Below are 17,194 nucleotides of genomic sequence, written 5' to 3'. Positions count from 1 at the left end.
GCAAAGGCCTGAGTTAGCATTTTTGGGTTTGCTTGTGGAGACAATTAGGAGCTGAATTATTAAAGACAAGCGCGAGAAGAGGCTGTTTTTAAGAAGCTATGAGTAAGCAGGTCTCACTGACAGTGCAGCGCACATGGTCCAAGAGATCAATCCTCATAAAGGCTGCAAATATGGACTCGGGTTCCTTGGGACTCTGTGCCCAGCTCCTCCTCAGCTCAGGAGCACTGCCAGCCAACCCTGCGCCCAGCCCCCAGCTCACTCCCTCTCCACCTGCATTTCACTGGGTTCTCTGAATCTTCATCACAGGGGGGACACACCACCTTCTTAGCCCTCAGGATGGGCTGATTATGCCCACTTTATTCCCTGTGATGGCTGCCCATGCCACCAGGACTGCAGAGGTCTAGACCCATGTGTTAGCCCAGCCTCTGAGGAGCTGAATCATCCAGGCCCAGCTTGCACCTCAGAGCAGGGTGATTGCAAAGAAGCCTCATAAGTATCGAGATGGCTGGAGAGAGCCCTCCCCTGCCACTGAGGCTCAGGGAGCGGGTCCTGAACTTAGTGCAGGGCACTGAGTCTTTCCTTCCTTCCATTTCACAGACAAAAGCTGGCCTCCTCCCCGACCCACAGTGGAATTTGGAAGCCCACAAGGCTCTGGATGGCATTTCATGTGTGTGCACAAAGGAACATGCATGCTTCACCTAGATTCACACAGATTCAGACACACATAGGCCCACATATGCCTGTGCACAGACATACATCCTTGTACATACGCGTGTGCTCAGGCACAATGTAAACTTCCATGTACATACATATCAGTGCACACAGTGGCTTCAACCTCCCACAGCCTCACTCAGTCACACCCTCAGGACACCAGAAAGTGCAAATAACCCTCACTCAAGCACCTGTCATGGTGCTGGGATAGTCTTCTTTGCCTGTTTTCCTCTGGACCCGCAACAGGAATCATGGGGGAGCACTGTCTCAGGAGTTCTTAGGGCTATAGCCTCTGGGACGATGCACATCTCTTCTCAGTTTCTCAGTTTCTCCTTATGAGCCACAAGACCTAAGCAACTGAAGTGGAAGGAAGGATTCCATTCCAGCGAGGGGGAAAATAGGGTCATTCTCTCAGGCCCAGGATGGTCAGGGGAGCGTGTGATTTTATTTTCTGGCATGGTAGTGGGGTCAAGGACAAACACTCCCAGTTCCTGGTTTCTGCTGTCCCAGTGTGTCCTGTGCAGGAGGGGAGGAGGAGTAGACATTCAAGGTGGGCAGAGGATGCCTCATGCTGTCCTCCCAGCTGACCTCAAATTTCTTTCTGTGCCCACCAGCATTGCAGGCTTTGTGGTGGTGGACAGACAGATGGCTGGACAGTCCCCTGCTCTGTGACTCAGGGCCCCACAGCCTTTGGGGTAATCACGAGGGTCTACTGAGGACAAGTAGTGCCCGCCTGCTGGGCATGGGGCACACTCAGTTCCCTCTGGCCGGATGACCTGGTGTTCTGGCCACAGAACTTCACATACTGTGGGTAAGTAAAATCAGTGCACTCTTGCCCAGGCACAGCTGTGTGTGTGTGTGTGTGTGTGTGTGTGTGTGTGTGTGTGTGTGTGTGTGTGTGTGTGTGTGAGACTTTGGGATCCGGTGTCAACCCAGGAATGAGACGACTGCTGAGGTGATATTTGAACTGGGGCTTGAAGTGTTGCCCCTTTGGGAGAGGTCTGGGCAGGGAAGACATCTGCAAATAAAAAAGAGCAGGCCCACATGGTGGCCCCGACAGCGCAGGTTCAGTTTATTCCAAGTTCCAGGTTCCAGGGAAGCCACTGCAGTTAAAGCTAGAGATTTAGGTTTGCAAGCGAACAGCGCTGCTCTGGGGATCTGGAGGCGGGACGGGACCGGTGGGCGGGGCCTGGAGGGTGGCAGGCGGGGCTGAGCACTAGAGAGCATCCAAGAGAACTAGAGTGGCTGGTGGAGGACCTTGGGAGAAGGGATCTGCCTGTACACTTCCTGTTCCTAAGCTCCCAGCTCCCCATCTCACCCCTAGCACACTCTTTTTCAAGGATGTGGACAATGAACTTTGGGCCCTGGAACCCTTCATCATACGGGCCACCTCTGGTAGTCAGACAGCAGAGGGCTCAAGTTCATGATTCCTGCACTGCTGCCTCTGATGCTCCCTCTCTGTTTTCTCTTGGGATACTTTGCAGCACCAGGACACTCTGCCTCCTTCTGGGTGGACAGGTCAGTACTTACTGTGGTTGCTTCTTTTGCTCCTGGGCTCCCTCCCAGTCTTGGCTCCTAGGCCTGTGCTATGTCCACTCCAGGCCCAGGATTTGATTGCAGCCCTGGCCCAGTTCTCAGCTTGCCCTTCTCTGAAGGTCAGTTCCCAGCCATCAATGGAATTCCTAATACATGGCACCTTGCTCTGAAGACAGACGGGGGAAATGTCCTCTTTTGAGTTCAGCTAGGCCACTGTCCCAATTTTGCTCGGGGCCTCTAACTCTCACCCCATTGAGAGTTTTCCAACTCAGCCAGTCTTCTGCCCACGTCTACTTTATCTGTCTTTTATTGCACAGAGCAAGATATTCGAGTTTTTTAAAACCTAAGTACTGTTCCACAGGAGAGATAGCATAGGGCATAAGGTACTTGCTTTGCACGAGCTGACCTTACTCTACAGATGGTCCCCAACCACCGAGATTCAAAAACCACCAACAGCAGTAACAAATAGCACACTGTTGTCTCCAGCTTGATTACAAAGGGCACAAAGACATGAACCCTTGAAAGAGAAAACACTCAGCTTGCCCACTTGGTCCAGTGTCTCCTTGTGGAATCCTGGTACTGGGGACCCGAATGGTCTACAGACTGTGAGCCTGGCTGTCAGTCTTGGAAGTTCATACAAGACCATGATAGTCCTGTCCACCAGACCCATGCCTGGATGAGGATGCGATCTCTGCCCACGCTGATTCCTTCTTTCACAGCTGAGGATGACTGACAAGATCTTCCCCGGCTTACCTCAACCTTGCTGGCCTTTAGCAGTAACCCAGAAGGAACCACAGTCATCCCTAAGTCCCATACCAGTAGTCCGGCTTCACAGAGGGGAAGTCCCTCAGTCTGCCTAGGCTGAAGTCAGTGCATCAGGAGACACAGGAAGCTGGGAGGCAGCAGCTGCCCCAGCACCAGAGCCTGGTGGAGATGGAGATCCTGGAGAAGCAAGGGCGAGGTTGGGGAAGGGTTCTTAGGTGGGGATGGGTGGGGCACTGTAAGTGTTTGGGAGGACCTCCGGGCTCCTTGCTTCAGGATCACTCCTGATGAGAGGGAACCATAGCAGTGCTGGGGATGGACTGGGATTGGAAGTGAACAAGCATCTATTGCCCCAGTCCTGGGATAAGTGTTTTGTTGGACAATGCAGAGCTGCTACAAATGCTGAAGACGGCCTGAGATAAATAGCACACGACGTCCCTTAGCCAGGTACAGAAAAGCAAAACATAGAAGAGACCAAATCAGACAAAGCCACAGGCTCAGACCGCAGAGCGGGGTTACCAGCAGGAGGAGGGAGGGATGCTTTAGCGGTGATTGTGGTGTGGTTACATATTCTGAAGAGAGGTGATGCTGTACCCCTCAAACACATAGAGTTGTGTTGTATTTTTAACGTTATTTTCAATTAAAAAAAAAAAAAGTCAGGTGGCAGATGTATTGGTACCTGCTGCCCTCTAGTGGCTAAATGGGCGATTGACTACCAGGGACTGCAAACCAATATGGCCTCAAGGGCGTGGTCAGGCCAGAAGCCCAGCAGCAGGAGCTCATGCTTCTGACCCCAGAACTCTATCACTAAGCACCAGTCTGTTTCTTAAGCAGTCGCGTGGGCAACACAAAGATATTTGTCCCATCTAAGAAGCTATTACTGTTTTCTCTTCCCACAACCACCAAGCAAGGACACTACCACACACATCAGCTTGGGGTGGGGCCTGGCACAGGAAGATGATGTTGGGGCTCCTTGCCTAGGCAGTTGGCTCCTAAATACTTTTTTGGGGGGGGGTCTTTGTCAGGGACCCTTGCCTAATGTCTCTCCCTTTGTACTCTGCTCCCTGTCCTTTGGAGGCAGGTGATGAAGGAGTGGTGGATGGAGTTCAGCAGCCCCTTTGATCTGCTTAGAACTTCCTCTAAGGCTAAGGGAGTGCTTGGAGCTGCTCAAGGTTGGCCTTGCTCCAAGCTCATATCCCTGAGCAAGGAGGCCCTGGGGGGAGTCAGCGAGGGGTTCTAGGGTGTGAAAAGAGAAGCCAAAGAGGAAGAAGTGGGCAGTGGCTGTAGAGGCAGCCATCATCCTGGGGTCCAGAAACTGCCAGCATCCCCCAGATTCCTAGACAGCAAGAAATGGGGGTGGGGAATACGGGATTCACCGCTTCTCTCTGATATTGGACATTCCTTTCTTTAATTCTAATTTCACAGAAAAAGTGGGGGTCATGATTCTCTTGGCTCACACAGCCAGTCTCCATGAGCCCAAATCTGGCCTCTGAAGTTGGAAAGGACCCATAATCTTAGGTCTTTACAGATGCCAAACTACCTTCCATTATATCCATTCAGTGGGTGAGGCTTTGGAGGCCCAGAAAGGTAAAATAATCTACCCAAAGGCACACAGTGCTACAGAGCAAACCAATGCAAGAACTCCACCAAAAAGGAAAGGTGGAGAAAGCAAAAGGTAGACCAGTGGTGCAGAGATTTTCCTGTGCATCTGGAAACCACTTTCTCAATACCTCCTACTCTTTTTTTTTTAGGGGTCACACCTGGTGGTGCTCGGGGCGCTGTGCTTAAGAATCACTCTTGGTGGGGTTTGGGGGACCACATGTGTTGCTGGGAAAGGAACCTGGGTTGGCCATGTGCAAGGTAAATACGCTCCCCGCTGTACTATCTCATTTCTCTTATTTATGTAATCATTACAGATGAGGAAAGAGATTCAACAAAGTTGGATGCTGTTAAAGCCTGTAAGCAAGAAGGCCACAGAGCTGAGGTGACCCTCGTGGTTGCATAGTCCCCACAGCTGGCCCCAAACCAAGCCAACACCAATGCATTTAAATCTGAGAAAATGAAACTGAAGAGCTTGTCCCAGCCAGTCAGCCAGGCTTGCCTAAATAAGGCAACTGCTTTAGTGATGCCTGTCAAGCTATTTCTTTGTCTCAAATGATCTGTATAAAATCTCACCCCTGGCTCCTGACCATCTTTGGTTGACCCAGACTGTGCTAGTTAATCCTGCATTCCCACATTCCCTTTCTCTGTAAGAATATTGCCTAGGTCCCAACCACTTTTAATTTTTATTATTTTGGTGGGTGCCTCTCTCTAAATCCTAAAGCCTCGGGGTAACACCCCTGGGGATGTTTACTTAGCCAACCAGGCTGGCAGTTCTGTGTGAAGATACAAACAAATGGTGCTGCTCAGCCTGGCAGTATCAAGGGCTTCCAGGCATACCCAAGCTGTAGTAGGGACCCTGTGATACTAAGGAGAGCATGCAGTAGTCTAGGGATCAAATCTGGATCAGATAAGCATTGATCACAGGATACTTTTGAAGGAAGGCAGCAGGAGGACCAGCGGCCCAAAAAGGAGCCTTTCACAGACTACAGTGCCACAGTGCAGGCTGGTAGTTGTGTCACTCTATAGGCTAGAAATCATGTAAACATGGTGTCATGACATGAGGCTAAAGTGGTGCCAAGGAAAGAAACAAGGTTGGAAGGGAACCATGTGAGAAAAATCTAAGAAACACTGACTTGGAGGCTGCAGGAAGGGATGGGAGAGGGGACAGCAGTGTCTTCTGAAGTCAGACTCAGGGCACAAGTTCTGTTCCAAGAATGATCCTCATCACACCTTCACTTTACTAGAGGGGCTGATTCTAATTTCAGACCTCCTGAAGCAAGGGAATGAATTTGTAGTGATTGAAGACATTGAAGATGATTTTTATGGCAGCAATGAGAATGTCATAAAAAATTAAATTAGGGGGGCCGGTGAGGTGGCGCTAGAGGTAAGGTGTCTGCCTTGCAAGCGCTAGCCAAGGATCAGGACCACGGTTCGACCCCCCGGTGTCCCATATGGTCCCCCCAAGCCAGGGGCAATTTCTGAGCACTTAGTCAGGAATAACCCCTGAGCACCAAACGGGTGACCCCCCCAAAAAAAATTAAATTAGGGTCAGAGTGATAACACAGCCATTTGGGCATTTGCCTTGCATGTGGCCAACTTGGGACAGACCCGGGTGGTCCCCCGAGCCTGTCAGGAGTTATTTCTGAGCACAGAGCTAGGAGTAACCCCTGAGCACTGCAGGGTGTGGCCCCAAAAATAAACAAAAAAAATTACCAAGAAAAACAATGTGGTTGGGGTCAGAATGATAGTAGGATAGTAGGCAGGTAGGATACTTGCCTTGCACATGGATATTGTCTAATCCATGTTCAGTACACAGCACCCCAAATGGTCCTCTGAGCCTGCCAGGAGTGATCCCTGAGCACAGAGTCAGGAGTAAGTCCTGAGCATAACCTTGTGACTCCCAGATAAACAAACAAACAAAAATAAGAAGCCAATGGAGTTAGTCATGTAAAAATTTGAGTATGGGGGCCCGGAGAGATAGCACAGCAGTGTTTGCCTTGCAAGCAGCCGATCCAGGACCAACCAGGTGGTTGGTTCGAATCCTGGCCAGGAGCTGTTCTGAGCAGACAGCCAGGAGTAACCCCTGAGCAACGCCGGGTGTGGCCCAAAAACAAAAACAAACAAAAAAATTTTTTGAGTATGGAATCAACAAGATCTTTTGACAAGAAAGGAAGGCAAAGTGTATATGTACAGATGGGGAGAATTATAAGAGAAGTAAGAAGTCATGATTTTTCTAAACAATCAGCCAATAAGTAATCTAAATATTGAGCTGCTAACAGATGAAGAAAACAACTCAAATAAGAAGAGTGGCAATTACCAAATGTCATTGATCTATGTAAAAATCTATTATTTTATCAGAGATTAAACAGGGATCAAAAAGGTTGTCAACATAATACTCTAAAAGAATTATTAGTAGATAACACTCTAAAGGAGAAAAACAAAATCAGAGAAGACAGTGCTTAAGAGGCCAGAGCAAACAAGGAAACCAAAGAAAGCCGAGGGATATAAGCAGTACTGTGTTATTACTAAAACCTGTTTCCCACAAGATCTCAGCCTAGGTGCTACAGTGCAGGAAGGACAAGATGACGCCTGTTAAGGTTTGCCTTGTGGGTTTGGTCCAGGGAAGCTGCTGATACCAATGAACTGTGGATCTGTGCAGCTAAGGGAGAAGGGGTTATCTTCAAGCATCTCTGAGCTCTCCCTGAAACCTGGCACTGCCCGAGCATTGTGATCTCGACCTCCGTAGCACTAGGAGACGCAGTGGTTGGTGAAGATATGGTGACCTGGTTAGATTAGAATTGCAGAAGCCAGTGCGTGCTCCTGGGTGGAGCTTTGCAGGCCTGACTTGTCCATAGACAGGGAATGAGTGACCCAGAAAGGATGAAAGAGGCAAACTTGGGTGCATGGGTTGCTCCCAGGAGCACTGGTGGTCCCTGTAGGGGGCTGATGGGACACCCTACCTGCAGGATGGCTGGTCTGAGTCATTCGCAAGTGAGTGTCTTCACTGTGTGGAGTACAGTGACCAAAAGCTTTCTAGTGGGGTTGGGATCTACAGTAGAGGTGAGAGGGGCACTCTCTTCTCTGGGGGTTTGTACTTGGAGGCCATAGAAAACCGCTGTTTGTTGAGGCCTATACCCAGGGATGCTCAGAGTGTTCTCCTGGCTCTGTGCTCAGGGACCACTCCTGCTGGAGCTCAGTGGACCATATGGGGGTACCAGAAATTGAAGATGGTTAACCTATATGTAAGGTCAGCATTGTAACCATTGTGCTATCTTGGGCCCCGAAGACCCCCATAAAAGATGGCACTAGCAGCATCACAAAGACAGAAAAGTCAGGTGACAGACATTGAGGCTTCCAGGAACAACTGCTTTTGTCTGCTTCTTGGTTCTGGGTACTTAAAGTGTGAGGGGGTGGTGGGAGAAGGGAGCTTCTTAGGGGAAGAGGCTTCTTGCTCCTACCTTATTGCTTTTGAGTATTGTCATTATGATCCTCAAGATTTTGAAATGTTCCATTTGGGAGTTTTAATTCTTTTGAAAACTAGTATTTATATTATCTGACAGGTATTTACATTCCCGGGTCCTGTGGTTGGCCTCAAAATAGAGCAGGGAATAAAATTCACCTTTCTTAATGAGGGGCTGTGTTCCTTCTGTGAACCCTCAGAGATTCTATAGGGACCACAGGTGAAAATCATGTAAATAGGAACCATGGTGCAAGACTAGGGGGGCAACCAGTGTAGGACAAGGGGCCATGAGCAGGAAACAAGGTTGACAATTACTGAGACAGGAAGAAGCCCGGGCCTTGAGAGGGGTGAAGGCTAGGCTTCAGTCTAGCACTCCCAACCTTGACATCTTTCTCTCAGTAGTTAGGTACATCTTCGGGCAGGAGAGCAGCTTTTCTGTTATTGGGGGGATTCCAGCTTTGTATTTGGGGGTCTCCATTTTACAAGGTGCTAGGGACAGAACCTGGGCATTCTGTATACAAAACCCATGCCTAACCCTGGAAGCTGCCTCTCTGAAACTCCCAGAGCAGCCTTCAGATTCAAATCAAAATGCAGGTCTCAGGCTTCTTCAACAAAATAAGAAAAGAAAATAATGACTGCTAATACCTCCCAGTGGTCAGGTCCTGATTGACACCTCTGTGGCCTTCTCAGAAAGGGGCGAGGCAGATTTTTCTTTTTTCATGACTACGACAGTCCAATACCACCCCCTACATCCTCTGACAGAAACAACTCAGCTCCATAACTGAAATAAAATAATACAAGCAACTAAGTCCTCTCAGGTGAGATTGGATGATAGGGCTGAAAACTCTGGGACTTTACTTGTGTGATGGGATTGGGGAGTGACCCCTTGCCCCCACACTCACTCTCCCATTAGGAAACCTTGAAGCCCCTGCTCACCCCCGCCATCTTACTATCTTCTCCGCGAAGCTCTAAAAGAAATAAATGGCTACCAATACTTCCCAGGTAGTCTGGTTCTGGGAGAAACTTCTGTGGCATTCTCAGAAAGGGAGTTTGGGGTGGGGGGAAGATTCCCCTTTCTGCATGAACTATAAACAGCCCAACATAATCCCCTACACCCTGGGACAGAAAGAGCCCAGTTCTGTGACTTAACCTTACTAAACTTCCAAGCTACCAATCTGTTTTAGATCTATATACCCTGAACCCCACCTTGTGATATCTTATAGTAATGTCAACCCATTTCCTATATCACAGGAAGTCAAATGGGAAAGTTACTAAACAATAAAATAGAAGGATCAACTAGCACCAACCACAGCCCCGTAAATCCTTAGACACTGACATTTTTCATAACATCATGGTCATTGACAGTAAGTCATTTCAAATTGACATGTGCTGATTAATTCCATTTGCCTTTGTATTATAACAAGCAGTACAAAGTTAATGTGTTTGTGCATGGAGGTAGTGGGTGAGAGATTTGGGACACTGATGAAAGGAGGGTCACACTGGTGGTGGGATTGGTGTTTAATAATTAATGCCTGAAAATGACTGTATTATGAACAACTTGGGGAATCATGATGCAATAAATAAAAAGTGGGAGAAAAAGAAAAAGAAAAGCAAAAAACAATCCAAACTAAAGTGCAGGTCTCCTGCTGCACTGCTGAGCTCTGGGCATCACCTTGAGGGGGGCCTTCGAAAACCAGACTCCCTCTTTATCCCATTTCCATTGCCTCTCCTGCTCTTTCCAGGGCTCACCTTACAAGAGGCACATTCTGACTTGCTGCTGGTTCAAAAACTGCTGCCATAGCCCAGATCCCTTTCCCTGGACCTGCTCCTGCCTCCCAAGGTCCATTCTCACTCTTAGTCTTTGAGCACTGAAGCAGGGCCTGGAAGAGTGCAGTCAAGGAAACCTGGGTCTGGTCTGCTGTAGAGTGACTCTACATGACTTAGCCAGGTGTGTGTGTGTGTGTGTGTGTGTGTGTGTGTGTGTGTGTGTGTGTGTGTGTGTGGTGTGGCATCCCCACCCTTCATTCACCAGATTTGGCTATAGACACTTTCCTCCAGCTCCTTCCCTCACCATCTCACTGTTCTTTAAGGAGCTAGATGGGTACCTGGCGAAGTAGGTACAACTGTAGGTACAGTGGACAGGCTAGATGTCAGTCTGTGCACTCCCAGACGGAAAACCCCTTTTGCCCCTTCCTGACCTATGGGGGTGCCCTGGCTTAGCACTCACCCACAGATGACAGGCTGGGCTCCATATAGGCATCCCCTGCCTGCCCTGCCCTATTCAGATAGGCAGCCTGGGGCCTCTCCCTAAATTCCCCCTCCCCTCAACTTCTCCTCACCTCGAGCCAGGTTCCCAGAGATGAAGCGGAAGAAGAAGCTGATGACATCTCCCAGATGCTTCTTACAGCCGTGCTGGCACTCCCGCAGCCTCAGTGCTGCCTGTGGTGCCCCATCAGGGGACTCAGTGTGCCCCGACATCCTGGCCAGCTCCCGCTTGCCCAGTGCTTAGGGTGCAGAGCCCAGATTGCCCACTGTCTCCTGGCTGGCCTGACCCTCTGGTCTCAGCTGGGCCTCAGCCCTTCCAGCCTCTGTTCTGGCCCCACCTCCTGCCCTCACCCTCCCGGTTCCCTGACACTTGGGGTTCTTCCAGCAGCCCCTCCTCCCGCCCCAGGGCCCACCCTTCCCAATGCCCTGCTCCAGCTAACACCAGGCTGTAACTTCCTGTGGGGGTAGGGGAAGGGCAGGCTGGGCTCCCGCCTGTGCTTCAGCGCCCTGAGGAGGTGACATTGGTGTCATTCTCCACTGAAGGTGTCACTTCACAGCCCTGGCCCAACCTCCACTGTGGCCCTACCCCATACACACCTCCTATCTGGTGTACAGAAAGCTGAAGGCCGACCCTGGTGGTCTCTTGACCTCTGACCCCTGTTTACAGGTTACAGCCTTCCACTACAGGATGAGACATGAGAAGGAAAAGCCAAAGGAATTGATCAGGATGGCTGATCATCCCCTTCCCCAGACTTTACTAAGGACTGGCTGTTCGCTAAGGTCCCTCAGGGCACCAGAGCATCAGAACAACCACCAGTGGTGTAGGTTGCAGAGAATAGCATGTTATGATTCTTTCTGTTCTGCTTTCATATCTATAGAATTCAGGCTTTATTGGAGGTAGAAATGAGCCCAGTTAAAATGAACAAAAATCTCTCCACTTCCTTCGCAGTAAAGATGGCTCAGTTCTGACCAGTAAATTGCAGGCACAAAGCTTCCAGAGATTTCTGTAAGAAGGTTTCCTGATGCATGCTTTACGTTTTTCCCTTTTCACTCTGTTTTCCTTTTTCATAGCAAGACTGAAGCCACATGGATGAAGCCAAAGCAGATAGCTAGCAAATGTGAGGAAAAGGACAAAGAACCCAATACCTTGACTTTGACATCCTCAAGTAGCTAAACTAGTGCCAACCACTGACTAACCCCGTTTCCTCATCAAGGAGACAGCACTGATCTGTTTGCACAAAGTTTCTGTTACATGCAAGTGCAGCAGCTAGTCAAAACAGTCCCTGGCGTGAGGGATGCATAGCAGCATGTTGCCCTTCTGTCCTTCAATACTACAAAAGCTATAGTATTGTCAGGATGGGTCCCACAGCCATGTTCCTAACTACCCTAACTACTCTGACACCAGCAAAGGTAGAGCTGCAGATCCAGGCTGTGTACTAGGTTTCTGGCCCTGGGTCTGATGTCCAAACACATCCAGTAGACTATAGTGTCTGAGGTCAGTTAGGATGTGCTGCAGGGCCCACACTGACCACAATGGGGAAGCCCGGTAGCTCTTTGAGTAAAAAGCAAAGCCACACTTTGGAAAAGATCTCTCTATAAGTTCAACTAGTAACACACACTGCTGGGCCCTCATGGAGTTGGACAGCTTGACCATAGGATATGACCACATACCTACATAGGCTGTCCTTCAAGAAGTGAGTATCAGAGGCCATTGGCATTAAGGCATTTGCCTTGAGTGCGGTGGACCCAGTTACATTCTCCAAGTGTCCCCCAAGCCCCACCAGGTGTGATCCCTAAGCAGTGAGTCAGGAGTAAGTACTAAGCACCTCCAGTGCTAAACTAGTAATAAAACAGAGAAGTGAGTATTGGGGCCTTAAGCAATAGTCTTGCTGGTAGGGCACTTGCCTGACACTGACCCTGACAGCACATATGGTCCCTCAAGGCCCACCAGGAGTGATCCCTGAATGTAGTTGAGTACGACCCTGAAACCAAAATCGAACCGACCAAAACAAAATAATGATCACCAAAGTTTACCAAGTAATCTGGTCCTGGGTTATACCTCTGTGACAGTCTCATAAAGGGGCTGGGGAGGGGGACAGGTTCCAATTTCTGCATGAACTATCAGCATCTCAACACAGAAATGGTCCAGTTCTGTGACTTAACCTTATCATACTTCCAAGCCATCAAATTTGTTTTGACACCTCAATATCTTATAGTACTGTTAACCCAAGGGTATGGGAAAGTTACATAGTGATCAAGTAAGTCACGGTGTTACAAATTAGAAAGGAAAAAACAGAATTGAATAGCAACCACAAAAGAACTGAGTGGTGACCTGCCCTGCTTCTAAAGGCACATCCAAGCAGATGTGTGGATGAGTTCAGCATCTAGAAGCATCAGGTCAGTGTGTGTCAGCTGGCTCATACCCAGGGTACCAGCATCATTGCCACTACTGCTCAGTTTACAGAATCTTGAAAATCCACTGAGGATGCTGTATGTGTGTGTGTGTGTGTGTATATATATATATATATATATATATATATATATATATATATATATATATATATATATATATATACACACACACAAACTCACATCTAATCTAATCTCTGGTCAGAAAAAGTGATGGCCTGAGCTGTGCCCTTTTACACAGGCATGGTGATGCTAACATTTGTTGAGGGGCCATGGAGGTAGAAGAATAAGGGGGTGGTAATTGGGAGGTGTGAGCAGGTCACAGTCTTCTGTAGGTGCTCCCCAAAGGCCACAAAGTGGGAGGAGATGCTGATGAGCTGGGAGGACTAGCAGGACTGCAGTGAATCTGTATTTCTGGCCACTCAGCTTAGTCTTGAATAGGGTGCTGTGGCAAGCTGACAGTGCCCAGGGTGCCATGGAGAACCCCAACTGGCTGCTGTGTGAGTGCTAGCACCTGGGCCAGCCTGCAGTCACTGTCTGGAACATACCTTCTGGATAGGAGGAAGTTGATTCCTGGCCACAATGCAGGGAGGAAGCCCCAGCAGCCATGGAGAGGCTTAAGCATTACTGGAACCTTCTTTTTTGTTTGCTTGTTTGTTTGTTTTTGGTTTTTGGGTCACACCTGACAGCTCTCAAGGGTTATTCCTGGCTCTTCACTCAGAAATCGCTCCTGGCAGGCTCAGGGGACCATATGGGATGCCAGGATTTGAACCGCCATCCTTCTGCATGCAAGGCAAACGCCTTACCTCCATGTCATCTCTCTAGCCCGAGTTACTGGAACTTTGGATCTTCCAGGCCACCCTGGATACTAGTGAAACAAAACCAAGTGAAGACTACACTAACGCTATGTGCATGGCACAGAACCATCTGGGGAGACTAGCACCCAAACTTGGTGCACAGACCAAAAGGAAATAAAGCAGTTGTCATTGAGGCCACAGTTCTGAGTATTTGGTCCCAAAGGTAAATGAGATTTCTTCTCCCTCAACAGACAGCTTCTCTAACAATGCACTTGCCCCCAGACATTTTTCACTCATCTTCCGGGTTGCTGACCTTTAACTTTGAACATCATTTGGGGGTCGGAGCCATAGCACAGCAGGTAAGGCACTTGCTCTGCATGCAGAAAACCCAGGATTGATCCCTGAAACCTCATAGGATCTTCACAAGCTCTGCCAGGAGTGATTTTTGAGCACAGAACCAAGAGTCAGTCCTGAGCACCACCTCAAACTAAAATCAAACAAACAAGTTTTCATACTTTTTTTTTTTTTTAAGGAGAATAGTTCTTCAAGAGCTGCATGACCAATTTTGAGAGAAATCCTTGCAGTTTCTGGTTGAGATGGTAGAACACTCAAGAACATCTTGTCTACATGATGTTGGCACTTTCCAAAGTACTGAAGACTTTGAGGTGAGCCTTTGTATACCAACACTTGCAAGAGAGGAATTAATCTACCTGATGTCCACACTTTCCCATTGTCCAGTTTTCATCAGGGTGCTGGTGGCATTAAGATTAACATGGAGCAATTCCTAGCATGAATGTGATGGCTGATGAGTTTGGGGCCTCCTTGGTGTCCTATATCTGCTTGTGGGAGCACACATGGAAAGCAGCCAGTGTCCCTGGATTTCTACCAGAACCCCCAGAGATAGGACAGGACAGGCTTGTCTTTGTCCTGGCCTCAGGATGTGCAGGGTTTTGAGGAAACTCAGTTAAATGCCTCTCAACATACACAGCTTGGCCTTGCAGCCACTGACCTGAGCCCCTGCCCTTGTGGCGGAAACTTTTATTTTCTCAGTAAATCCTCCAGTCCCACGGGCCTCCAGATGTGGGTCTGTGGGGTTGGGTGGCTTAGCCAGGCCACTGACTGGAAGGACACTGGATATGGGAGAGACACACAGAGCAGATCAAGGTCACTGAGGGCCACTCTGCTTTGGCCTAACCCTTCCCAGCTGCTCCCCTTTGGGTAGGTCCCACCAGCTTAGTGTCATCACCTCTGACCTGTTCCTGTTCCAAACTCTGCCCTGGAGCCTTCTTAGCCAGAGTGACTTGTCCTTGAGGTCTGTCCTCTTCCTCCCGAGAAGCTAAGCTAGGGCCTAAGGGGCACTGAATGTCCATGGTCTGGCTGTTCCAGAACTCTCTCTGTGTGTCTCTCTGTGTTTCTGTGTCTCTGTCTCTGTCTCTATCTCTGTATTTCTCTATCTGTCTCTGTCTCTGTCTCTGTCTCTCTCTCTCTGGTCAGTTTCTGCTGAATGGAAAAACCCCATGAAGCCCAGTGTCTTGGCCCCCTGCCCAGACTCTGCTGCCTGGGTCACAGCACCTCCACTGAATGGTCCCCATTGTTTCCTGGAAGAGCACAGGAGCCTCCGGGAGGAGCAGAGAGGGATCACTTTGCATTTCAGATGCACATGGAGCCTCAGCATGATCACACCCATAACACCCACAATGTCCCTTGTCCTCCAGACTAAATCTGAAGAGACAGGGTGTGGGTGTGCGGATGCTCTTTCCAGAGATGCCTAAGCTCTCGGGCAAAGTCATGAACAAGTACTAGGAAACCTACTGGCCCAGTGAACAGGAGAGGCTTAAGGCACAGAAGACATCACTGGGCCTGAAGGCCTTGTGTAACCCGCAAGACCCCTGAGTACATGTGTGTCCAACCCAGAGTGTGTGTCCATCCAGCGTATATGTCTCATGGCATGTCCCCGAGTTCTGGTCACACCACAGTGTGTTTCTCAGTATCCCCAAGTGTGTGGTCTTGTTTGTACTTCCAGGGTGCCCAAGTAAGGGTCTGGGACTCAGACTCCTTTGCACTATGCCACCCCTGGACAACATGGTGGCCAGTTGCTCCTTCAGGTGCTCAGAGTATTCCCGAAGAGCTGGAGGCAGTTCCCAGGTCCCCCATGGGACCTCCCTGCAGGTGAGTGAGTTCCTCAGCACAAATGCAAAGGGGCATGAAGGAACATCTAAGCTGTGGGGGCAAATGGGTCAGAAGCTGAGGACCCCTGTAAAAGTCAGGCCCTCTCCCACTCTCAGTGGGACTGAGACACAGATCCTTGAGGGGGAAACAGATGGCACACGGAAAAGGAAAGAATGGCAACTCTTAGAACCAGTCCAGAGTAGCCCCCAGCAAACACCTGAGTCCTCTGGGAATAGACCACTAATCCCCTACTTGTAGGAACAGCCCCCAGCTCCCTGAGCCCCATGAAGCAGCCCCCTGCCCCCTGAACCCCATGGAGTAGCCCCTCACCCCCCCCAGCCCCTCAAGGGCAGCCCCTGCCATACCTGAGCCCTGTGGAGCGGCACTGGATAGGATCCACTTGACCAGACAGCAGTGCAACAGGGCCTGGCGTGTGAGTCTTGGCCTCTGCCACTTGATCCCATTCTTCTTGCTGAGCACTGTGCGCCCAGGCTCGCCCAGGAGGCTGCCGTCAGATGCCTTCATCACCTCCTACAGGGGACAGAAGCAGCCTTGAGCCCTGGTCTGGCTAGTTCCCCACCTTCTCCCCACCCCTCTGCAGTTCTGGCTGAGACTTCCCCATCTCAGGCCTCTCTCAGTAGCCTGCTGTGTGGTCCATCTCTTGGGAATGCTGGTGGTGGGAGGAGCAGGTCACTTTGGCTTTCCCCACACCCTGCATACCAGCCTGCTCTGTGCATAGCCCATTTCCTGCAGGCATGGCCTTCCTGGGGTACTTGGGGTTACACCCCAAAGGTCTCCCTATGGGGTTAGCTCTATGGCCCTCCCCACTCTGCATCCTAAACAGGTGTAGAAGGGGTTCCCAGAACCAGGAGGATTGACTGGCACATTAAACAGTCACCCAAACACCACCTGGTTGACAGAGCCAAGCAGTCTCTGGGGTCACAGTCTGCACCCTTCGGCCCAGGCACAGCTGGCCCCCACAGGCTCTCACTGCCGATTTGTGCCCCCTCCTGGCTGCAGACCTGCCTTCTTGTTCCACCTCCAGGCAAGCCAAGGTGCAAAGGAAGATGGATGAGGTAGTCTCTCCAGGGTGGGATGTGCTTGCCTCCCTTGAAGTGGAAGGGAGATGGGAAGAAATTAGTTAAAAAAAAAAAAGAGAAGAACCCCAGAAGTAAATTCTCATGTTTGAAGTTGGAACAGAGGCCCTCTTGGGTGTGACTCAGAAAAGGGAAGACCTGGGTCCCCGTAGAAGCCCCAGAGTAGCAAAATGTCTGCCCCATGAGGCTTCGAGTGTCACACCCTCAGACCCATTGTCCAAAGGACCCAGGCTGACTGCAAGCCCTGCAATAGACGAGGTCATGGGCTGTGGGCAGTGGCTACAGCTCCTAAGGCATCTGCTAATCTAGTCTATGCCAGAAAGTCACCTCCTCAGGATACCCCAGGGAGGAAGCAGCCCCCAACATGTGTGCCCAGACTTGGGTCA

The 17,194-nt window shown here is 49.9% G+C and overlaps 1 protein-coding gene across 2 annotated transcripts in view; it reads right to left on the bottom strand.

Moving 5' to 3' along the window:
* Positions 1–17,194, bottom strand: part of KCNIP3 (potassium voltage-gated channel interacting protein 3) — a 74,625-nt gene that overhangs the window by 46,026 nt on the left and 11,405 nt on the right. Inside the window, exons 2-3 of one of the 2 annotated variants that reach the window (XM_049785095.1) lie at positions 16,734–16,820; positions 16,077–16,242 (exon numbers count right to left, since the gene is read on the bottom strand). In XM_049785095.1, coding sequence (XP_049641052.1) covers positions 16,077–16,242; positions 16,734–16,820 — 253 coding nt within the window. The remainder of the gene's footprint in view (positions 1–16,076; positions 16,243–16,733; positions 16,821–17,194) is intronic. The other variant, XM_049785096.1, reaches the window with a different exon arrangement.

Source organism: Suncus etruscus, chromosome 12 (assembly GCF_024139225.1).
Source record: "Suncus etruscus isolate mSunEtr1 chromosome 12, mSunEtr1.pri.cur, whole genome shotgun sequence".
NCBI lineage: Eukaryota > Metazoa > Chordata > Mammalia > Eulipotyphla > Soricidae > Suncus > Suncus etruscus.
This window is presented reverse-complemented; position numbering and strand designations above follow the sequence as displayed.